A 24,494-nucleotide genomic window follows, 5' to 3' on the forward strand; every position below is an offset into this window, starting at 1 on the left:
GATTCAATAGAGGTCGTGGAAGAGGATATAAAGGAAAAGGACGAGGTAATTACTCAAATCAAGGAAGAGGTGGAGATAATGTCAAGCAAGATAAGTTTCCGGCTCATTGCTATAATTGTGGAAAATATCGGCACAAAATTGCAGATTGTAAATACAAGAAATTCAACAATCGTGACAACCAGGCAAATATTGTTGGAAATTATGGTGAGAATACTAATGAATATGAAACTTGGCAACCAGGCAAATATTGTTGGAAATTATGGTGAGAATACTAATGAATATGAAACTTTAGTATTGGCCAGTAATAGTTTTCCTGTAGATGAGAACGTATGGTTTTTGAATCCTGGATGTAGTAACCATATGTGTGGAAGAAAAGAGTTATTCTCGGAGTTAGATGAATCAATTCAGTTAGAGGTTACTTTTGGAAATAAGACAAAAGTTCCAATTTTTAGAAAAGGTAAAATTTATATTTAGTTAAAAGTTGGTTCTCAAAATTTTATATCTGATGTCTTTTATGTTCCTAAACTTATTAAGTATAGGGCAATTATCAGAAAAGGGTTATAAAATATGCATTACTCAGGGGTATTACATCATAACAGATGGAAAAAGGAAAATTGATAGCAAAAGTAAAGATGTCTCAAAATTGATTATTTCCTTTGAAAATTCAACATAAATTTCTTTTTTGCTTTAATTATGAGATTTTGGATGATAATTGGTATGCGTTGTGGGCACTTTTATTTTTTTGGGTTAAATTATTTAGCGAGAAAGAAGCTTGTTTTTGAGTTACCTGATAATATGAAACCTAATCATGTTTGCGAGACTTGCTTAATTGGCAAGAAGCATAGAGAACCTTTTCCTGTAGGAAAGTCATCGAGAGCCACAAAACAGTTAGAACTTGTTCATTCAAATTTGTGTACAGTTGAAGTTCCATCACTTGGAGGTAATAAGTATTTTATTACTTTTATTGATGATTTGAGTCAGAAAACTTGGGTTTATCTTCTACATCAAAAGTCAAAAGCATGTGATATTTTCAAGCAAGTTAAGCTATTTGTTGAAAAACAAAGTGGACATGAAATTAAAATCTTAAGAACTGATAGAGGTACAGAATATATTGTTTGTGATGATTTTTTAAAGAAGCGTGGTATTCAACATCAAATGACAGCTAGATACACTCCACAATAAAATGGGATGGCTGAGAGGAAAAATAGAACTGTTATGGACATGGTAAGATGTATGTTGATATCAAAAAATTTGCCTAAGCATTTTTGGCCAAAAGCTGTATCTTGTGCTATTTATGTCTTGAATAAGTGTCCAATAAGAAGTGTTCAAGATAAGACACTTAGGAAGCTTGGAGTGGTAAAAAAGTCAATTGTCAAACATCTTAAGATCATTGGTTGTTTGGTATATGCACATGTACCAGATAAATTGAGGAAGAAACTTGATGATAAAAGTGAGAAATGTATCTTTATTGGCTACAGTAATACATCAAAGGCCTATAAGCTATATAATCCTGAAACTAAGAAAGTTATTATAAGTTGTGATGTGATTTTTGATGAGCATGGTAATTGGAATTGGTCTATTAAAAAATAAAAGTCAATTGTTATTCCTGATATTCTCAATGACTTTTTGGATGAGCAGCCTACTCAAGATAATATTCAAGTTTCTGTACAATCTGAAGCACCAACTAGGAGATCGCAACACGAGCGCTGATTACCAGCTCGCTTGCAAGATTATATATTAATGATAATGACATGTTTGATGAGGAAATTGTTCAATTTGCTCTTTTTGCAGATTGTGATCCTATATCTTTTGAGGATGCTGCAAAAAAAGGCTTATTGATTAAAGGTAATGGATGAGAAAATTCAGGCCGTTGAAACTAATGGTACTTGGCAAGAAAATAACTAGTTGAAGTAAAATGGGTGTACAAGACAAAGTATAAGTCAAATGGTAAAATTGACCATTTAAAAGCAAGGTTAGATGCAGAAGGTTACAAACAAAAAGCAGGTATTGATTACTTTGAGGTTTTTGCTCTTGTAAGTAGACTTGATACAGTTTACATGCTTATTTCACTTATTGCTCAAAATAATTGGAAACTGTATCAAATGGATATGGAATATGCTTTTCTGAATGGCTTCTTGGAAGAAGAAATATATGTTGAACAACCTTCAGGATATGTGAAGAAAGGGGAAGAGAATAAAGTTTACAGGTTAAAGAAAGCTTTATATGGTTTAAAACAAGTACCGAGAGGATGGTATAGTTGTATTGATTCTTACTTTCTTGAAAATGGTTTTTAAGATGCCCTTATGAACATGCTTTGTATGTTAAACATACTAAATATGGTGATACACTCATAGCCTGTCTTTATGTTGATGACCCGATCTTCACTGAAAATAACTTAAAGTTAATCACAAAATTCAGGGAGGCTTTGGTTAGTAAATTTGAAATGACAGATATAGGCTTAATGAGTTATTTCCTAGGACTTGAAGTTATTCATATGGATGATGGGATCTTTATTTCATAAAAGAAATATGCTTCTGATATTTTGAAAAGGTTTAGAATGGAGTGCTTAAAACTGATTCCTACTCCCATGATTGAAAAGATAAAGTTGTCCAAAGATGAAACTGGTAAGAGTATGAATATTACAACTTATAAAAGCTTGATTAGGAGTTTAAGATATTTGGTTGCTATGAGGCTAGATATTTTTTTAGAGTTGGTGTACTTAGCGGGTTTATGGAGAAACCAAAAAAGTCACATTGGGCTGCAGTAAAGCGAATTCTCAGGTATGTCAAAGGTATAATTAATGATAAAATCTTGTATTTTACTAATAAAACTGTGAAACTTGTTGGATTTACAGATAGTGATTGGGCCGGAGATGTTGAGGTTAGAAAGAGTACATTAGGATATGCTTTTCATCTAGGTTCAGCTATATTTTCTTGGTTCTCTAAAAAACAACAAGTGGTAGCACTTTAAATAACACAAGCAAAATATATAGCAACAACAAATTGTGCTACGCAAGCAATCTGGCTAAGAAAAGTTTTAGATTTTCTTCAACGCAAACAAGATGACCCTACGATAATTTTTTGTGATAACAAGTCAACAATTGCATTATCTAAGAATTCAATCTTTCATGGTCACAACAAGTATATAGATATCAAGTATCATAAAATCAGAGAATGGGTTGAAGAAAAACAAATCAACATTAAGTATTGCCCTAGTGAATGTCAAGTTGCAAACATCTTTACAAAATCAATGAAAACAGAGACTTTTTTCAAGTTGAAGATGGTTTGGGATGACTAACATTTGTGACTTAGTTTAAGAGAGACTATATTATATTATTTAAATCAAGTCAAAATTAAGATAGAATATGTCAGTATTTAATGGATATGTTTTGAATCAAGTCAAAATCTAGATGCATAATTTAAGGATCCATGGCATAATTTTAGGATCAGATTAGTTTCTCCCACTGCTATATATAGGATGTATAGCCTATGCTTGTAATCAAGTTTTAGATTTATTAGCAATATGAAATAAATTTATTCTCAATTTTTTGTTTCTTCCTCTTGTGCAGAATCATATGATAATCTAATCTATCACCCGAGTACCAACTTAGATATCCACGGAGACATGGACCAGTCATTCACTACATTAGAGGTGAAATTGTCACTTAGTAGCTCCTCTAAGACAACTCATCCACCCATTGCATCGGGAGGTCAGTCATTCGTGATTGCTAATGACGAGTACATTCAACTACACAGATGTTTCCGATGTAAATCTTATCTTTGACATGCATCAACACTGACAAAGCGATTTGTTTTTTTGGAAATAACAACGTTTATGAAAAGAATTGCCACAGGAAATAATCAGCATAGTTGGGCACCCAACTGATGCTGCCATATGCTCACTCAGGATGATGTGATTTATCTTTCTCATGATGGTCTTGGGTCGGGTGCGGCGGAGACGCTGGAGCGATTTCACCTTTTGCCACAGGTTGGCTCAGACCATAAAAAAACATTACTACTATGAATGCCCTGAAATATCAGTTACGAAGATCCAAAATCATCGTGCATACAGACATACAGAAACTTTTGGAAGAAAAGAATCATAAGAGAAGGCATGAAATAACTGCTATCCACGATCCCCGCAAGAGTGTGTGTGCATACATAGATAGATGATAGAACTTTCTGTTCAGTAAACAAACTTTACAATGAAAATATCATCACAATTATCACATTGGTCACAATACTAATTGTCCACAATCGAATGGGATGTTGCCGCAATAATTTGATGAGAATCCTGTCATGCTTTGCAGCAATTCAATCCCAACAACTGAGTAGTAAAATGCTCGCTGAAAGTGGAGCTGCCAATGAGATTTACTTGTCCATTACGAGTTTTATCATCAGATCATTCCAAACATCGATCGCTCCAGGCAAGCACCAATGCAGACAGTCATACTGAACTTTCACAGTCTTTCCGTGCTCAAATGGATGGAATGCCCTGTAAGGACCAGGGTGAGCATCAGGCCTGAGCACTGCCAGTTGAAAAGTGTCCAAGAGTTTCAAGCGCGCCCCGCTCCGCGTATCTTCAGCTGCCACTGCCCTAGCGAACGCATTCAACTCAATTGCTCTCATGAAGTTGTCGACATCTCTGCCACCAGATTCTACTGCCTTGTACGGTTCAGTCCTGTTACATAACCCACCACTAAACCACTCACCGTGTTCAAAGTGTTGTGGTGTCCATGTCCTGTATATAACAATTGGTTTGTGCTCGGAAGTTTTGATGAAACTGTAGATAGCATTAAGGACTCTGTTATAAGCATACTCGAGACTAATTTCTGATAAATTTAGCTTAGGGCAATAGTGGCAGCCGACTACTTTGTTGTTCTCCACGTAAATTGCAGATTTTAGGAACCACTGCCCGCCGGAGATGACGACATAGTCAAAGCTGTTATACAGACTTGTCCACTTGTGATCGAGAGTATCAATATGGAGTCTACTTTCAGACTTCGATACGCCTTCATCGTTCTCAAAAATTTCTGCTTTGATAAGGAACGGGCTCCAGATGAGTGAGATATTGAAGTTGTGCGAGTGGAAGTGCCATCTTCTTGATTTGTATTGTTCATCATGGTCGACCTCGACAGGTTCTTCAACCTGAGGAAATGAAGAGTGGCTATGAAACCAGCTTGTAGTGCTAAGCTGATTATCGGTCTAAAGACTAGATGAATATATGATGTTCACCTTTGAAAGAAGACAAATCAATGACTGCACTTGGTTGCGAAGAATTGAATCGCCGACTAGTGCCCAATTTTTGTTCTTCATAGTATCCAAAAACCTCTTTGCATCAAATGGGGAGACATCACAATCATTTGGTTTCCATCTCCAAAATAGGTACTCTGTGTCAGGGCGCCCATTCTTCATACAGTTTTGAGGAGGCTCTATAAAACGGCAGCTTTCATTGGTGTATCTAGGGCCTGAAGGATTTGGGATCCATTGCCCGGTAAAAAGATCACACCTATCTGCATTATATGGAATGCCCCAATTAAAATCATTGCAAATGCCAAGTTATGAAAAATGAAATAAAAGAACAGAAATGTGGTTATCAGTCAACAGCGTATTGACTAACTGCACCATTTGACATAATCAACAAGTGATTTTCTTTATCTTATTTGTTCCCTTCCATGCATCTATGAAATTAGATCTCTATAAATAAATACCTTGTTTAGAAACAACGTGCTCTTCGTTGATGGTTGAGCCGGAGTTTGTAGATGATGCTCCTATGAATGAGGGAGGGTCATTGTTAGTTGATGTCGAGATTAAGGCAACTGAATTTACATGAAGTATACAATTATACGAAACAAAGATGCAGGTCCATGACATAGCAGCTGGCTACTTCATCATTTCTTAAGGTTCTCGTCTGTATGAAGAATATCCACAGTAGTGGAACCTACCAGTCTCCTTCAGCAAATCATGCTGTCGAAAACCCTAGATCTAACTAAAAACACAATCGACTAGTATCAGTTTCGCGAAGCAAATTTCTCAGAGTCTGAAACCCACTCACATAATTCAAAGAGAGGAGAACAAATTCAGGAGTAGCTGAGGAAGAAACAACAAGAAAAGATAAGGTTTCTCCGTTTTAAACTATGGATCTTAACACTGCGATGTAAATTTCAGTTTAGGGTTCAAGAAACCTCGGAGATCGTTTCATTGACCTTAATCAAAAAGTAAGCACTGCAAATATTTGATGGGTTCATTGGCATTAATGCCTGCTCGCAGGAACCAAACGCCGACAGAAAACAGATCTTTGGAATGTGGTTGGAAAAGGAACAAAAAAAAAAGGTTCCTCACTTCCATTAATATCGTCTCCAAGGCCGAGGACATCGGCCACCATGGATTCCGCCGGCGCTTCTCGCGCAGCCATGTCGGCGGGGGACACGGGCACGGGACGGAACTCATCGAAGAGGGAGAAGAGAAGGCGGAAGGAGAGGACGACGAAGATTGCGAGGAAGAGCAGCTTGACGACGACGTGATTGCTCTTGCGCTGGAGCGCCTGCCACGGCTCCCAGTCCATCGTCATTCCTTCCTTCACGGAGATCAAGAAACGAGAAGCAGCGAGGAGCGGCGTCTACTGCGATGCGAACTAGAAAAGCGTCGTCACAGCTAGCGAGACGAAATGGAACAAACAGCGAAGTAATACGGAAACAGCAGCAGCAGCAGCGAGAGAACAGAGCCGATGGTCATAGAAAAAAGGTGCCATTTTTATTCTAGTTCTTCTTTAACTAATAACGGCGCCAAATGGTTGAAATCTAGTAGTAGAACATACGCAGAACAAAGTAGAAGAAGAACATGAAACAAAACCAAGGCGCAGGACTTAATAGTCATCGTCAGGTCAACGTACTAGATCTACTGTATTATAGACTTTTTTTTCTTGAACCAAAGATTATACCGTCGAATATGAAAACTCTTATTGATGATCGATGGTATAAGGAATAAGTTTTTTGGTTATATAATTTTCAGTATTTCCCTTTGGCACTTTTTTATTTATGTTGGAATTAACCGGAGTCGAGATTCGAGATCTACAAGCCGGAACCACAACCATGGGATGAGATGTAAGATATTGTCGGAATGTCGGCTGGTTGAAATAGTGGTTTTTTAACCACTACCGGAGTCGAGATTCGAGATTCAGATTAGTGGTTTTTTAAGTTCGTTTGAGTTTGTAGATCACAATTTTTTTTGTACATAGAGAATTATTATGTTTAATATTAAACTACGAGATAATCGAGATAAAAAGAGGGACATTATAGTTGACATTAAATTGGATCTATCTCACTAGAAATTACGCATATAACTTTAATCAATCAGTAATGCATCTGGGGACAAAATATACGACATGCCATGTGATTTGTCTTTTTCTTTCTTCAATTTAATTGAATCGAAGTGGACCATTTCAATTTATATCATTATTTCAAACAATAAGCAATTTAAAATTTCTGTTTTAATACACTTATGGCACATTTATTTTCACAAAATAAAAAAAATGAGAGAGACAAAGTATTCATACACAGCGAAATAAACAAAACAATTCCTAACTATTATCGTATAAAAAAGTATCTTATATGAAATATTTGTGGTTTATCTTTCCGATCTAATAGGCTTTTAGATTAGACTGATTTATTGGATTAACTTGGTTTGTCCAACTCCAATAAAATGATTGAATTGTCTACTCATTTTAGCTATGCTCAGTTAAGCATTTAGCCTAATTAATATTGATCGATCTAATTAAGCTGTTTGACTCAATTAACTTCAACCAATCTGACGATACATTTAACTTGAGCACATTGACCAATGCATTTAACCTACTAATCCCTAATTTTCCCAATTATCCCATTCAATTTATTGTGGTTTGATTAGTTCGCTCCATATAACTTACTAGACAATAAAAAAAAAAGTCCATCTAACTTACTAGACAATAAAGTCCATATGACCATTGGTATCATCAAAATAATGGATAGATCAATAAGGTCTAACTTGATAAATTCATTAGCTCATTTGACACAATTTTTTTTTACTCCTTTGACATAATAAGGTCATTCAATATCCCCGAACAACGTAGAAGCCGCATAACTGCATAATGTCTTTTCAATTCCTTATATATTTAAGGATCAAGTCGACAACTTAAAAAATATTTTTTTTATTGGATGATAAATCGTTCATTGTAATCACTTTTTAATTTATCATGTTGATCGATGAAAATTTTTATAAGATCAGATTTATCGATGTAAATTGGATAAATTGTGCCGACTATAATAAATAATAAGAAAAAAATCATTCAATTTATTTTATTTCAAAACGGATTTGAGTCACAGTAAGGGAATGCCCTATTAGAGTGTGGGCCAAGGCCCAATTTGTTGCAGTAAACCAGGCCAATTCTTTTCCGATGGAAAGTCGGCCGGATCTCGATCGCTATAAAAAAATGAGGTCGTCTAGGGTTTCTCTCATAGCCGCCGCTTGCTCTGGTTCTTCGTCTCTTCTCCTCTCCTCTCCTCTCTTTTCCTCTTTTCTAGAGGTTAAAGAGACAGGGCTTACCAGGCCCCGTCTGCCTTGGCGTTGCTCCGGCCGCGTCTTGGTCCTCGAAAGGAGATCACTTTTGTTTTTTTACAGTTTTTTCTTACTCGATTTTGTTCGGAGGCTGTAGAACAAGCAAGACAAGATGGTCGTGAAGCTGTCCAAGTCGGAGAAGAAGGTGCTGTATGACAAGAAGCTGTGCTCACTTCTGGATGAGTACAGTAGGGTGCTCATTGCGGTCGCTGATAACGTCGGCTCCAATCAGCTGCAGAACATCCGCCAGGGTCTGCGTGGCGACTCCATCATTCTCATGGGCAAGAATACCCTCATTCGCCGCTGCATCAAGATCCACGCAGAGAAAACCGGCAACAAGGATTACCTGAACATCCTACCTCTACTTGTTGTAGGTTTCCTTTGCTTTCGCTTCTGCTGATTGTGTCGCTAAATATGATTTATGTTATAGTTCGTCCAGAAGAAAAAAACTATAGCTTTAAAGTTTAAGCTCTATTGAATTTCAGTTTTTTTTTTCTAAAATGATATCGTACTTCTAGTGACTGAAGATTATCTTGATTTACGTTTGATTCAGGGAAACGTTGGTCTGATATTTACAAAAGGAGATCTTAAGGAAGTCAGTGAAGAGGTTGCCAAGTACAAGGTATTCGTAAATTAATTAGACATCTTTATGTACATGCACTAAAGTTGTCATCTCATATCTTAGAGAAATAATATTTTTTTGTCATTCCTTGTTTCCTTGATTCTTGAAACTGAAGATCTAATAATCCGAGGAATCTTTGCAATCAATAGCATCATTTTTTGTTGCATATTGATGCGTTTTCAACTTAGCATTCAGACCTCATCACGTTTTGCTGAATTTTGGCAGTGCTTGATTGAGTATTTCACTTTTGTATGTTTTTGGATAATTTTGAAAATTTCTAGCTAGTAGTAGGATATGATGTTTTCAGTACACTTGCTCCAATACTTATTTTTTATGCTGTAAAAGGGGTTCTTTATATTCGTGCTAGTACATCACATGAAAAGAAGGAATACTCTTTCATCTGGGCATTAGATGGATTGAAATAAAGGATGCTTTATTGATTATATAGCTTGATAGTTGCCAATTGGTTTTGCAGTCTTTTAGTTTCTTCTATGAAAAAAATCTGAATAGCTAATGCTAATTTAAATGATAAAATAAAATTAGCCGTATGCTGTGAATTAACATTGTATCATATAACTTGTTTAATTATTTTTATCTGCATCAACAAATTTTTTGTAAAAAGGCCACTTTTATCCACACTTTGTATGAATTATTTAATGATTTTTTCAATCTTTTTTTAAGTTCTAGTTGATAAATTTAATCAGGAATTTGGTTGCCCTGTGGAAGTCTTTGGAACATTGAACTTCGTAGCCATTGCTCAATCCATGTGATTAATTATAAGATTTTTAGATAGACTGTCTTATTAATGTTTGGGCCTGAATGTTCTTATATCCTTACGTCAACGCTCTGCTCTGCTGTTTGGATATGCTGAATATATGCATTAGTGCTACTCATTACCAAATCTACCAGCATTCCTTGTTCCATGTTTCTAATTCTACATGTATTATTCAGGTTGGAGCTCCTGCACGTGTGGGCCTTGTTGCACCTATTGATGTTATTGTGCCACCTGGAAACACTGGATTGGACCCTTCCCAGACATCTTTCTTTCAGGTTAATACAAGTTACATGTCTTGTGTCAAATGTTCCTATTGTTGACAATACCATTTGTAAACGCTCTTACTTTCTCAGGTGCTCAATATTCCCACCAAGATTAACAAGGGTACTGTGGAAATCATCACCCCTGTTGAGCTGATTAAGAAGGGAGACAAAGTAGGCTCTTCTGAGGCTGCTCTCCTTGCAAAGCTGGGGATTAGGCCATTTTCGTACGGTCTTGTTATTCTGTCTGTGTATGAAGATGGCTCTGTGTTCAGTCCTGAAGTTCTCGATCTGACAGAGGATGACCTCATTGAGAAGTTTGCAGCTGGCATCTCCATGGTTACTTCACTGTCTTTGGCCATATCCTACCCAACTCTTGCAGCTGCACCCCACATGTTCATCAATGCCTACAAAAATGTTCTTGCTGTAGCAATTGCAACTGAGTACACCTTTCCTCAGGCCGAGAAAGTCAAAGAATTCCTCAAGGTATACATCAACTTTATATCTCTACCTATATTATGTCATCGCCTTCGAATAACTTTACTCTTCTGAATCTTATAATTGCCTCAGGATCCAAGCAAGTTTGCTGTTGCTTCTGCACCTGTAGCTGTGGCGGAGACTGCAGCACCTTCGGCCTCTGCACCTGCGGAAGAGAAGAAAGAGGAGCCAGCTGAGGAATCTGATGACGACATGGGCTTTAGCTTGTTCGATTAGGATTTCTCAGTCTTCTATCTTATTTCCAAGTTATCTTTTAGTCATTTTGTTGGCTTGCTTCAATTTTTGCTACTCGAAGGTTTCATGTTGAACTATTTATTTCTTTCGCTCTACCGTTTCTTTCCTTTTTGGTTAATGCGATCTCTTAGAGAATATCATTTATGTTTTTGATGTTACTGATATCATTAACAAGCAGTTCTCTACTTTGCTTCAAATCCTGATGTTGAAAATCTAGATGCGACATTGAATAACCAATCTCACTTGTAAATTCTTTTACAAATAGCCAACGTTATTACACTAGGAACGAATACTTTGTTCCAGCGCTCTTAGATTGTTCAAGCAATCCGACTCAAAGAAACCAGATTCCAGACCAAGTCGAGTCCGACACAACATGAGAACTAAAGCCAAAAAAGAAAAAGAAAAAGGAGAGATCAGCTACAAAGCTCTTGTCATGCGGGTCTGGGGTTGTTTTCATTATTCGAATTCGTGATTTTCTAATCACACGGTAATAATTTTATGGTTGCATCAAGCTGACTGCATATTTCACTCGAAAAACAGAGAGTGAAAAAGAACTTGGAAATAATATGGTTATATTATTTCCATAACATACGTAACAAAAATTAAGTCTTGCAAATAGAGAGTGAAAAAAGAACTTGAGAGTACAAATGATGCCAAATTCATCATAAACTATATGATTGCAGCTATCGATGCTAGCAATTAAATCAGCAATAAAACTTCATAGCTAGAGAGGATCATGGATTAAGCAACCCACCAAAGGATTGCCATTAGCTAATCTCATATAAGATTATTTCAGAAAAAAAATATTATAATAGAAGGTTAAGATTAGATTAATCTACAGTCCATGCTTTTAATCAGAATTCAGCAACCCATCAAAGTTGATTGCAATTAATTAATCTCGTAGAGATAATTATTCGAGGGAAAAAATTATACTAGAAGGTTAAGATTATGTTAGCCTAATGCCCAACTTTCAACAATAGAGTAAGAATGCAAATATCATTTTTTTTTTTTTTTGGTATAGAATTAATGAGAAAATTCGACTATCCCGCAGGAATTGATTCCCTTTAGCATTACAGCAATTCCAAGTATCCAATACCTATGAACTACCCTAAAAAAAAGTTTGTTTATTTGTTTTTGCTAGTAATATAAATATATAAATTATTAATTTTCTAACAACTCAAGTTTTTGATATAATCGATTAGCTAGGAGTTTAAAAAAATTAATTAATTCACATATTAGGAGGTTAAAGTCAAGTACCCCATTCATACAGAAACAACAATTAACCAATCAACTTAAGAGTTACATTTTTCTTCTGCAGTTTGTCTGTATATACATTAGTCCTTGAATGAAAGGTCTATTATATCTTTTAACTAATCAACTTTAACAGTTTATATACATTTTTCTTCTCCAGTTTTTCTGTATATACATTAGTCCTTGAATGAAAGGTCTATTATATCTTTTAACTAATCAACTTTAACAGTTCATATACATTTTTCTTCTCCAGTTTGTCTGTATATACATTAGTCCTTGAATGAAAGGTCTATTATATCTTTTAACTAATCAACTTTAACAGTTTATATACATTTTTCTCTCCAGTTTGTCCTGTATATACATAAGATCTGTCCTTGAGTGAGACCTATCGTGTTGGATTTTTCTAGTCATCTAGCTTGTTGCAATGGTTAATAATTCCTTGTATAGAGATTTAACTTCTCGATCACTAATGTGAAAGGAATACTAACATTGTTTGTCCCTCTGGAATTTCTCCATGACATTCAAGTACATTTGAAAATGTCAAACAAATACCCCAACGTGTACGTAATGGAAAATATATTTGGCATTTCAGTTTCTGACTTGGCTAATGACTTGCGAAACGACTAGCAGATGACTCACTTAGTCGAAGCATAAACGGAAGGGAAGAATATCAAGTGAGAGCTAGCATTTGATGCCAACAATCTGCAATGCAATTGAAGCTAAATTCAACGTACTTTTCACGGTTTTGACGGGCGACTTAGAATACAAGGCATAGTTAAGTTCAGCCAATGAGTTGAGTAGTAGGTTGGAAGATGTGTACCTACGTACGGTTTTCAATACTTTATTTGTGTGCATTCGACAGGCAGAAACAAGCTATAAATATTACTACGAATGTTACCAAAGAAAGCACTAAATAACTCCATTGATGAGCATTAGCGGAAACATGAAAACTCCCCTCTTGCTTCTCTTGTTGTTGTTCACTCTGGGCTTCCTTACCAAAACCACAAGCTCGTGCCTTGCTGCCGAGAGAGATGCTCTACTTGAGTTCCGAGCTGGGATGAACGGTACGCTTAAAAGAATGCCTTCTTGGGAAGAAGAAGACTGCTGTAACTGGGAGGGAGTTGTCTGCCACCCCACAACCCGTCATGTGGTGAAGCTCAAGCTCAGCGAATGCATTCAAGATTCCAAGGGCCAGGTTCATCAAATGATCAATTCATCATTGCTTGCTTTAACTGAGCTGAACCACTTGGATCTCAGCTACAATCATTTCTACAATGTGCCTATCCCAAAATTTATAGGTTCTTTCAAGAAATTGAAATATCTCAACCTCTCTAATTCATTCTTCATTGGAGGTATTCCTCTGGAGTTCAGGAACCTCACCCACCTACGTTCCCTGGATTTAGATAATGCTCTAGATCCGGAACAACAACATGTTGGCGATCTTGACTGGCTCACCCATCTTTCTTCTCTTAAACACTTAGACATCAGTGGGTTGCTACTCCCTAGTTTAACTGATTGGCTCCTGCCATCCAACTTACACGGGTCTCTCACTGCGTTGATAACTAGGGGCTGCAACCTTATTTCCATCCCAGTGTCTCCATCTAATGTTAACTTCACATCTCTTGAGATCCTTGATATCTCTGACAATCATTTCCATACCACCTTGCCTCAGTGGGTCTGGAATATCACTAGCCTTACACATCTCGATCTTGGTTTTGCGGAATTCTATGGCACAATTCCTGAAGCCATCGGAGCATTGACCTCTCTTACATACCTTGATTTATCAAACAATTATATTGAAGGAACTATACCCAGAGCGATAACACATCTACTGCGGTTGGAATCACTAAGTTTGCAGGGCAATCAACTGAGTGGAAGTTTGGGCAGTTGGATTGAGCATTTGACAAGTCTCACATTAATTGATTTGGGTCATAATATTCTTAATGGCTCAGTACCTACAGGAATTGGAAAGCTTTCTAATCTCACCTCTTTGTCTCTTTGTTATAATCAACTCCAAGGCAGTGTATCAGAGATCCACCTGGAGAACCTAACACGACTAGAAGTTTTGGACTTGTCTTATAACTACCTAAAGGTATCTTTTGATCCCAACTGGGTTCCTGTTTTTCAACTTGTTCTTGTTCAACTCAGTGGTTGCGAAATAGGGCCACAAATTCCAAGATGGTTGCAGTTACAAACAAGAATAGATGCCTTGGATTTGTCCAACAATAAAATTGCAGAAACATTGCCGAGTTGGTTGGTGAATGTTTCATCTTCCACTCTTACAAGTTTACACCTCTCAGGAAACCAAATTAAAGGTAAACTACCAACATTTTCAGATGCTTCGAGATTGATCAACTTAAGGCTGGACACCAACCAATTTGAAGGCCAACTGGATGATCTTTTTTCATGCAATTATTCCTCCACCGAAGTACAGTTACCGTCATGGTCCAATATTCTTGAGTTGTCACTCTCAAACAATAAGCTGGAAGGTGTCATACCGTTGTTCGTTTGCAATTGGACAGGTCTAGATTTTCTTCACTTATCAAACAACAGTTTGACTGGCGAAATTCCTTACTGCTTAGGGGAATCATTAAAAGGTCTTGTTACACTGAATTTGGCCAACAATATTTTGTTTGGAAAAATTCCAACAACATTTGGTTCTTTGTTGCTGCTTGCACAATTAGTATTGAATAATAATGGTTTTTCTGGTCAGCTACCTTCATCGTTGCAAAATTGTACATATTTATCTTATCTTGATCTGTCTCACAATGCATTCTCTGGCAACATACCGCCATGGATGGGAGAAAGTCTACAGGGGTTACAAGTATTTCGTCTTGGTTATAATATTTTCTCAGGTGACATTCCTCAGCAGCTTTTACTACTTGAAGAACTTAAAATATTGGATCTTTCAAACAATAACTTCTCAGGATCCTTGCCTTATTACCTTGGTAATTTTACGGCCATGGCATCTATTTCACGTTCGTTTGAATTCACAGAATATGTTGATTTAGTTATACCAACAAAGGGAGGAAACCTTCATTATCCTTATAAGTCAGATTTAACCACAAGTTTAGACTTTTCTGGAAATAATCTAACAGGGGAAATCCCTCCAGAAATTGGACGCCTTATAGGACTGCATAATTTAAACCTCTCCAGAAATCATTTGAGTGGTAAAATTCCTCAAGAACTAGGAGAGATCACGCTACTAGAATCTCTTGACCTATCATTTAATGACCTCTCTGGTACGATTCCAAATAGTTTGGCAGACTTGAACTTTCTCAGCTACATAAATCTGTCTTATAACAATCTGATGGGGAGGATACCGTCTGGTTCTCAACTTCAAACTCTGAGTGACCCTTCTAGGTATATGGGCAATCCTCGTCTGTGTGGGCCGCCAGTTTCCAGTGGTTGTTCGGTAATGGAAACAGTTGACAAAGTTCAGAAAATGAGAAATTTTGAATGGATTTGGCTTTCTATTGCTGTGGTGCTTGGATTTCTGTTGGGGATTTGGACCTTCTGTGGCATCCTCTTATTCAAAAGAGAATGGAGATATGCATACTTCCGAGGGATTGATAGCTGGTATGATCGAATTTTATTGCAACTGCTCTTCTGCCTTGCGCGGTTAAGTGGACAAGACTAAGCTGATCACTCCAAAGCAGCAAAATAAAATACACTAATGAATCTGTAGAATTTCTTATGTGTTGCATCTCTATTGGACTGAAAAGAATAAATATCTTTATGTAATGTTTTCCTTTCTGGAAGATGTGTAATGTTCTAGTATCAACGTTTAGTATATGAACTCTGGTTAATGCTTTATGATGTGGTGGTACAAAGAGGGCGTCATACGGCGTCAAAAAGTCAATATATAAGAGATGATGTAGTGATTTGAGTCATGGTCAATATAACCCTATTTTAACCGATCGACTATAGTCCCTCCTGATCAGGCGCTAATCAAGCCAATCAAGCATAGACATGATACTCATATGTGCCGGAGTGGACAAGGTATATCCTTGGGGAACTGTATGATCGATCTCCTATCTTATTTTAACATCTCCTGTAGCTGAGTCATCGATAAGGAAATCTGTACCCTCTTGACTTGGGAAAATATTATCCTGGCGCTATTTATATCTTGGTGCATGGGAAAGAGGAACAGTCAGAAGGTACAAAATAATAATCTTCCTCATTTGATACAGTTTCATTAATTATACAAGTATTATAGCTTCATTAAATACTTGGAAAAAGAAAAAAAAATAAAGATCCTCTACAATTAATACAACATCATTAAATAGGGAAGAAGTGTTAAGATACTTTGGAGCTAGAGGGGATGTGAATAACTCATCTTGCTCGCTAGCTCGCTAGCTCGCTTCGTAGATGTTGTTGTAGTGGATAAACTCAAAGCAAAGCTCCCCAATACTAACACAATGATTTACTTATTATCCACCTTAAGATGAGGTGATTAATTCAAGGATCCTACCCTCTCTCACACATTCACTATCAAAACACTCCTTAGAAACACTCCAGAGGTGGAGAAATTTCATACAAACTCACAATACAACAAGAGTAAAAGAGAAGCTAGTACAATAGAAATCTTACAAGATTTACACAAATGAAACCCTAGCTAGCTTCTTCTTATTGTCTGGAAACGCCTCTTGACCTTGGAAGTGCAGCAACACTTGACTCTAAGAAGATTCAAGAACTGGTGGTGATGATCTGTGAGCTCAATGAAGAGAGTGGGAGAGAAGAGTTGATGAACAATATACGCGCCCACCTTTTTCTTCAACTCTTCGAGTGTCTTAATCGATTAAGAATATTTTTAATCGACTACCACGTCAACAACCTGTATAACGATTACTTTTTTGAATCTTAATCGACTAACCCAATCGCTTACGCATGCCTAATCAACTAGCCTGATTGATTAGGCATGCTTATGTTTACGCGAGAATGGTCCGTAAGTGATTGCTCTAATCGCTTAAGATGTGCCTAATCGATTAGGCACCTCTATGTGCACTGGCGTCAAATGGCTCAAACGACTTAATTGATTACCGTAATTGATTAGAGCAATCGATTACGTCCCTTTCTATTTCAAACAGAGAGTTCCTTAAGTGATTAAGCATTTTGCTTAATCGCTTACCACATAGTGTAATCAATTAACCTAATCGATTACCAAACCCTAACTTCTAAACGTAAGTTTAGGGTTCTTTGCCCAACATTTGGTCAACCGTGACCAGTTGGGACTCCTTATTGCCTAGCATTTAGTCAACCTTAACTGTTGGGACTTCTTCACCAAGTGTCTAGTCAACTCTTTAACGCACTTGGACTTTTCTCCTTGTGCTAAGTGTCCGATCACTCCTTTAATCCACTTAGACTTCTAATCATCAGGTGTCCGGTCAACCATTGACCCACCTGCACTTTCAATTGTCTGGCTTCACTCATCAGGATTTTCTCACTGCCTAGCATCACTCACTAGGGCTTTTCATCTGCCCGACTTCACTCACCAGGACTTCTCACCTGGCTTTATTCATCAGGATTTTCCATATGTTCGACTTCACTCATTAGGACTTCCCAAATACCTAGCTTCACTCACCAGAACTTTCTAATCAAGTATTTAGTCAACCTTAACCTACTCGACTTTTCTTCTTTTGTCAACCATCCTGTTGGTCTTGCCCTTACCTAACTTTCAGAACTTCTCAGTCAAGTATCCAGTCAACCTTAACCTACTTGGATCTTCTCACATCAAACTGGTCAACCTTGACCAATCTCTCCAAATGGACGATTGCACCTGCAATCTCTATATATTGTCAAATATCAAAACTCAAATATCAAGACTCAAGCTTGAGCCAATTCAAGCTTAGTCAAACTAGTCAACCTTGACCTAGAAAAATTACACCAACAATATTTCCTTTTTGATATTTGACAATATGTTTAAGTTAAGCTAATCACATATCCTAAACTTCTTCTTCATGCCAAAGCATAAATGAAGGTTTATTTCATTCTCCCCCTCAATATAAGGGTTTCACAATCTTCCCCTGTGAACACGGAGAATTTCCTAACTTAAACCCTACATTCTCTTCCTTTCACACACATCAAAGACTCTTCTCCTAAAGAGTTATCTCATGTTGTTCACAATCTTACTTGTTATTCACAACATCACTATGAAGGTCTCATACCCTTCATTGTACCCAATGCTCACCCTTGAGTATTAATCATTCATGACAATGAAGATTTTCCATCTTCCATTATCTCCCATGCTCAACCTTGAGCATTTATAACGATGAATGTTTTCAACCTTCAATTGTTTAAAAAAAATCTAAGTCATATCTTTAAGGAATAACTCCCTCTCAAAACATACTCTAAACTTCTGTTATTGCACCAACAATGAGCTGAAATTCTTAAATATTTAGGAAAACCAAAATATGAAGTTTTGATGTTCAAAATTTAACTTTGAAACTAAACCTTATCCTAAACTCCAACTTAGTTTTCTTTTAACCAATCATTTCTTGTTTCAACAAGAAAATTACCCTTAAATACTTATCTAAGCATTTCCTAGGGTTAGAAATGGTTATCACGACTAAATATGACTTAATAGATTGAAATCAGACCATTTAAACCAAAATCAACATTCTTAATCAATTGGTATTAGCTACCAATCGATTACAGTCTCTCTTATTGATTAAAGTTGGGATTTAATCGATTATCATGCATTAATCGATTAAAACCTTTAATCAATCACCTAATCGATGTCGCGAGCCTATGTGCTCGTGGAAATGCACTTTAATCGATTGGGGTGTGATAATTGATTGACCCAATCGATTACCACAACTGAAATTCTGAAATCGATTTTAACTGAATTTAAGAAATGTATAAATAATTCTATAAAATTTTAAAAATCATAAAAATTGGTGTAGACATTATTTATGTTATATACTATCATGAAAAAAAAATAATTTTTTAAGAAAATAATTTATATTTTCAAAGATTGACACAAACTTAGAAACTCTTGAAAATTTCAATGTTTTGCTCTAGTTTGGGTCTAACTATGTAATGATGATTACTATCAAAAGATAGCTTTCACCAAGATTTTTCAAAAGTATTTTGAAATAATTTTCAAAATCAATTTTCAACCACGATCTTTGGGCTAAATGCACATGACTTGTATATTTACTTGCCCAATAATTGGATAACACATAACTATGTGTTTCGATAAATTTAAAACTCAAAGTGATCCACCAAATTAACATCTAAGTTTTGTTCATCATCTTAACATCTCACTTGTATCTATTGTGGTTTAACCAAATTGTGCCAATTAAATTAGGTCTAAATCTTTAAATTTTAGCACATTTTACTCTTCTAAAAAGAGTAACCATTTAATTCTTCTCATTTTCAAGGAGTACAACTACCTTAAAAATGTCATCCAACTATCAACTTCTTCAAGGTTAGATTAACTACTCTTCCAATTAAAGTTGACACTCTCCAGACCCATTTAAGGTGTAGAGACACACTCCTAGGAACCCAAAACTGATTGATGTTGTTGGTGCAGGAAGCATCCGACGATTGAACCTATGTTTTGATTATGTCAAAGGATTCAAGTTAAGTTGTGTTGTTATCTAATGTGCTTGAATGAGTTTGCAGGAAAGTAGTAGCTGTTGCAGTGGGAGATGTTTATCCTTTGATAGGAATAAAACATGGATTTTAAGAAATTGCTTTTAAGTACCAAGTTTAGAAAGAAATTTATTTCAGTTTCTAAACTATTTAAAAAATAAATATTGTGTCTATTTTGATAACAAAGTTGTTATCGAGAAAATAGGAAAGATATCTATTCTGGTACGTTAGATGGCAATTTATAAATCCAATAACTCCCATAATGCAAATTAAATAACACATCTTCTAACTTTAAGAGAAAGCAACCTTCGGAATTGAACCAATTATATCTTTGGCATCTAAGGCTAGGTTATATTAACTTGAGTAGGATTCAAAGGATAATAACCAATGAACTCTTGGGTTCGTTGGAAGTGGAAATCTTTCCAACCTGCGAGTCTTACTTGGAAGGAAAAATAACTAAGAAGCTTTTAAGTCTAAGGGGTATGGAGCCAAAGATATGTTGGAATTAGTTCATTCTGATTTGTGTGATCCTATGACTATCCAGACAAGAGGTAGTATCGAATATTTCGTCTCTTTTATAGACAACTATTTGAGATAAGGATACATTTACTTGACTCGCCACAAGTCTTAGTACTTTGATTAGTTCAAAGAATACTAAACTGATGTGGAGTAATGTCAAAGTAAAAGTATCAAGATACTACGGTGAAATCGTAGTAACAAGTACCTCTTAGGATAGTTTAGGAGTCATTTATCAGAAGTTGGGATTTAATCCCAACTAACTACACCTGGTACACCCTAACAGAATGGTGTAGTAGAAGGTATAAGACTCTTAAGGAAATAAGTAGATTGATGATGAGTTATTCAGAAAATTACCAAATTTGTTTTAAGGATATACTCTGAAAATGATAGTGAACATAGTACCTTTCAAATCAGAACTCTCTGCTCATATAGAATTGCTGAATAGGTGTAAGCCTATTTTGAAGCATATTCGGATTCGGGTAGTCCAGCACATATGTTGAAGAGAGACAATGATAAGTTGGGAAGGAGTTCACTTGTTTATGAGTTATCCTAGATAAACGAAAATAGATTTATAGTCTTAAAAATCAGAAGGTTATTGTTAACATCAATAACTGATTTTTAGAAGAGGACTATATAAATGAACCACAAACCCATAAGTAAATTTGTTCTTAAGAAAATAATAAAGGACACATCTAATCTAGTACCAACTGTACAAGATGAAATATCACAAGAAACTGCAACACGTATCACAATTGATACACAATTATAGGCAGTGCCTCATCGTAGTGGGAGGGTTGTTAAACAACCTAAAAGATTCATGTTTTGAGAAAGACTTTAGACTTGATCTCAAATGAACATGAGTCTGATCCCCGGACATATGGCAAAGCACTCCAAGATAAAGATGCATATCTTGGCCAAGAGCAATGAATACAAAATTAGAATATATGTATTCTAATAAAATCTGGAAGCTTGTAGTACCACCAAGTGGTGTAAAAGCCATAGGGTGAAAATAAGTCTACAATAAAAAAAGGGGATAGACGGGAAAGTAGAAACTTTCAAAGCAAGACTTGTTAAAAAGGGGAAACCTTTTATCGGTAGCCATGCTTAATTCTATCCAGATTCTTTTATCTATTGCTGCTCATATAGACTATGAGATTAGGCAAATGGATGATAAGACAGCTTTCCTTTATGGAAGTCTTGAAGAATGCATTCATATAAAGTAACCAGAGAGGTTCATTGCAAAGGGCAAAAGAGCATTTTTGTTTGTAAGCTCAATCAGTCTATGGACTGAAGCAAGCTTCAAGGTCTTGGAACATCCGGTTGTAATCCAGTCTTATGGATTTAGTTACCGGATAAGTCTTGTGTATACAAGAACTGTGATGGAAGCGTGGTGGTATTTCTTGTACTATACATAGATAACATTTTTGGTAGTTGGAAACAATATCAAAGTGTTGTCGGAAGTAAGGGTATGGTTGTCCAAACAATTTGATATGAAGGACTTGGGAGAATGCATATATTCTTGGGATCAAAGGGATCGCAAGAAAAGAATATATTTTACTTATCCCAAGCTTCATAAATCGAAACAATCTTAGCTCGTTTTAGCATGTAGAACTCCAAGAAAGGTTTCTTACCTTTTAGGCATGGAGTAGCTTTATCTAAAGAGATGTCTCAGAAGACATCAAAGGAAATAAAGAACATGAAGGTAGTTCCTTACGCTTCGGCTGTCGGAAGCCTAATGCATGCTATGCATGAGATCAGAGATCTGTTTTGGGCATAGTTAGCAGATATCTAAGTAACCCTGGACAAGGACATTGGACTGCAGTAAAGCATATATTAGTACCCTTAGAGGCACTTGAGATTATATGCTAGATTATTAGCCAGTTAATTTGGTCCCTGTGGGTTGCATAGATTTTGACTTCCAATCGGATAGGGACAATAGAAAGTCGACCTCGGGGTTTTGTGTTTACTTTAGGAGGTAAAGTCATAACTATGGAAGAGTGATAAGCATAGGTGTTTTTCTGGACTCCACCATAGAAGCTTAGTATATGGCAAACCTCTGAGGTAGTCATAAAAGCTGAATGACTCAATAACCTCGAGATAGACTTAGATATGATTTCTGGTTTGTTCAAAGATTATTATAATTTATTGTAATAATATTGGTGCAGTAGCAAACTCGAAGAAACCATAAGTCCATAAGGCAAGTAAACACAATAGAGCGCAAGTACCACCCAATACAAGAAATCGTATAAACGATGAGAAGTTGTTGCCGCATAGATTGCATCAGGTGATGACCTATAGATCCTTTCACTGAGGTCCTTAAGGCAAAAGCTTTTTGATGGGCATGTTGAAGGGTTGGGAATCAGATGTATGGCAGCATAGTCTTTTAGTATAAGTGGGAGATTGTTGGAGTGTATACTAAAAGCCTAGCTTTTGTATATACATTTATAAGAATCACATTGGTCAAGTGTCTACATTTGAATATACCAAATGTAGATGTTCAATTAATTTATATTGTAGATAACATGGTGTGTGGTGTCACACACAGAGGATCATGTTATCAGTACCTTATAAATTATAAACAGTAGCTCACGACCAAGATGGAAAGGAACAAACCATTGGAAGGTCGTAGTGTAATTAGATATTAGTTTATCTTAACTATATAATTACACTAGTACACTTAGAGTGTATTGAGTAGGACCATTAGAGGTCGTTTCTTTTATACTGACTTTATAAAGAAACAAAGACCTTAGTTATTATGGAAGTGTGTGCTCTTAATCCTAATATAATAACAAGCACATATATTTGATATTTATTTCTTTAATTTATCAATGAGTGAGATTTAGTTCGATAAATCAATAAGCCCGATAAGTTGGGAAATGATATCACTTATAGTGTGTGTTGTTGATTATAGAAGGAAACTGTGTCCTAGTTATCTAGGTTGATAATGTCCCCAAGAGGAGCTCATAAAGATTGTCATGTTAAACCCTGCAGGTGGACTTAGTCCGACATGACGATAAGGTTGAGTGGTACTACTCTTGGACTAAGATATTAATTAAATGAGTTGTCAATAACTCGCTTAATTAGTGGACATTTGACATCTTAAACACAGGGAGACTAACACACTCATAATAAGAAGGAGCCCAAAATATAATTTGGGATTGGTGCGATAGTTCAATAATAGTTCTTTAGTGGAATGAATTATTATTGATGGAATTAAGTTGTGTGTTCGGGGCGAACACGGAAAGCTTAATTTCATCGGGAGACCAAAACCAATTCTTCCTCTCGGTCCCTATCGTAGCCTCTTGTATATAGAGATTTATACCCACCACATACCCACCTTCTTACCCAACCAATAGGGGCCGGCCAAGCTAAGCTTGAAGCTCAAGCTTAGGGTCGGCCAAGCCTAAAGGTTAGCCTTAAGGTGGCCGGCCAATAGCTTGGAGCCCAAGCTTAGGTGGCCGGCCACATCATATTAAAAAGGATTTTTTTTATTATTTCTTATGTGGATATCATAGTTTTAAAAGAGAGTTTAAAAATTAAAATTTTCCTTTTAAAGCTTTTTACAAAAGATTAAGAAAAGATTTGAAATCTTTCCTTATTTGTAGATTGAAAGGAGATTTTATTTTTAAGAAAAACTTTCCTTTTTAACCATGATAATAATTTAAAAGAGAAGTTTAAAAATTAAATATTCTCTTTTATTAGTTTCTACAAAAGATTAAGAAAAGATTTGATATCTTTCCTTATTTGTAGATTGAAAAGAGATTTTAATTTTTAGAGATAACTTTCCTTTTGGAAATTATCCACATGTTTAAAAGAAGAATTTTAATTTATAAAATTTCTTTAACCAATCAGGATAAAAATTATTGGAGAAATTTTTATAAATTTCTGGAGACAAATTAGGAAGTTTTAATTCTTGTGTGAATTAAATATTTCCTTGTTTAGGGGAGAAAGTGGCCGGCCATTATTATTAAAAGAAGAAAATTGTTTTTTAATTAAAATAATTTTTCTTTTTTTATGACAAAAGAATTAAGGAATTTTTTATTAAATTTCCTTATTTGCCAAGACCAAGGATTATAAAAGAGGGGGTAGAGGTGCCTTCACGGATGATCAACTCTATTATTCTTCTCCTCTCTTTTCCTCCTTGG

At 36.0% G+C, this 24,494-nt stretch overlaps 3 protein-coding genes across 3 annotated transcripts; 2 read left to right on the forward strand and 1 right to left on the reverse strand.

Moving 5' to 3' along the window:
• Positions 1-4,102: 4,102 nt before the first annotated feature.
• Positions 4,103-6,796, reverse strand: LOC122007925 (protein trichome birefringence-like 23). Its single transcript, XM_042563464.1, has 4 exons — positions 6,342-6,796; positions 5,711-5,770; positions 5,235-5,512; positions 4,103-5,147 (listed from the first exon to the last, which is right to left on the reverse strand). Exons 1-4 carry the CDS (start codon positions 6,568-6,570, stop codon positions 4,371-4,373), a joined length of 1,344 nt encoding a protein of 447 aa, XP_042419398.1. The 5' UTR covers positions 6,571-6,796; the 3' UTR covers positions 4,103-4,370.
• Positions 6,797-8,460: 1,664 nt separating this feature from the next.
• On the forward strand, positions 8,461-11,124 carry LOC122012624 (60S acidic ribosomal protein P0-like). The gene is made up of 5 exons (XM_042569229.1): positions 8,461-8,961; positions 9,145-9,213; positions 10,165-10,263; positions 10,342-10,734; positions 10,819-11,124. Exons 1-5 carry the CDS (start codon positions 8,704-8,706, stop codon positions 10,960-10,962), a joined length of 963 nt encoding a protein of 320 aa, XP_042425163.1. The 5' UTR covers positions 8,461-8,703; the 3' UTR covers positions 10,963-11,124.
• Positions 11,125-13,174: 2,050 nt separating this feature from the next.
• On the forward strand, positions 13,175-15,871 carry LOC122010540 (receptor-like protein EIX2). Its single transcript, XM_042567066.1, has one exon. The coding sequence runs from the start codon at positions 13,175-13,177 to the stop codon at positions 15,869-15,871; it is 2,697 nt and encodes an 898-aa protein (XP_042423000.1).
• The last annotated feature ends 8,623 nt before the right edge of the window (positions 15,872-24,494 follow it).

The sequence above is a fragment of the Zingiber officinale genome, chromosome 8A (genome assembly GCF_018446385.1).
Source record: "Zingiber officinale cultivar Zhangliang chromosome 8A, Zo_v1.1, whole genome shotgun sequence".
Taxonomy (NCBI): Eukaryota; Viridiplantae; Streptophyta; class Magnoliopsida; order Zingiberales; family Zingiberaceae; genus Zingiber; species Zingiber officinale.

Excerpts from the sequence above, each read along its gene's own strand:
- LOC122010540 (XM_042567066.1), top strand. The coding sequence starts at position 13,175 with ATGAAAACTCCCCTCTTGCTTCTCTTGTTGTTGTTCACTCTGGGCTTC.
- LOC122012624 (XM_042569229.1), top strand. The coding sequence starts at position 8,704 with ATGGTCGTGAAGCTGTCCAAGTCGGAGAAGAAGGTGCTGTATGACAAG. Across the intron at positions 10,264-10,341 it reads CCCAGACATCTTTCTTTCAG|GTGCTCAATATTCCCACCAA; the intron begins GTTAATACAAGT and ends TTACTTTCTCAG. Across the intron at positions 10,735-10,818 it reads AAGTCAAAGAATTCCTCAAG|GATCCAAGCAAGTTTGCTGT; the intron begins GTATACATCAAC and ends TAATTGCCTCAG.
- LOC122007925 (XM_042563464.1), bottom strand. The coding sequence starts at position 6,570 with ATGACGATGGACTGGGAGCCGTGGCAGGCGCTCCAGCGCAAGAGCAAT. Across the intron at positions 5,513-5,710 it reads GCACGTTGTTTCTAAACAAG|ATAGGTGTGATCTTTTTACC; the intron begins GTATTTATTTAT and ends CATATAATGCAG. Across the intron at positions 5,148-5,234 it reads TGATTTGTCTTCTTTCAAAG|GTTGAAGAACCTGTCGAGGT; the intron begins GTGAACATCATA and ends TCATTTCCTCAG.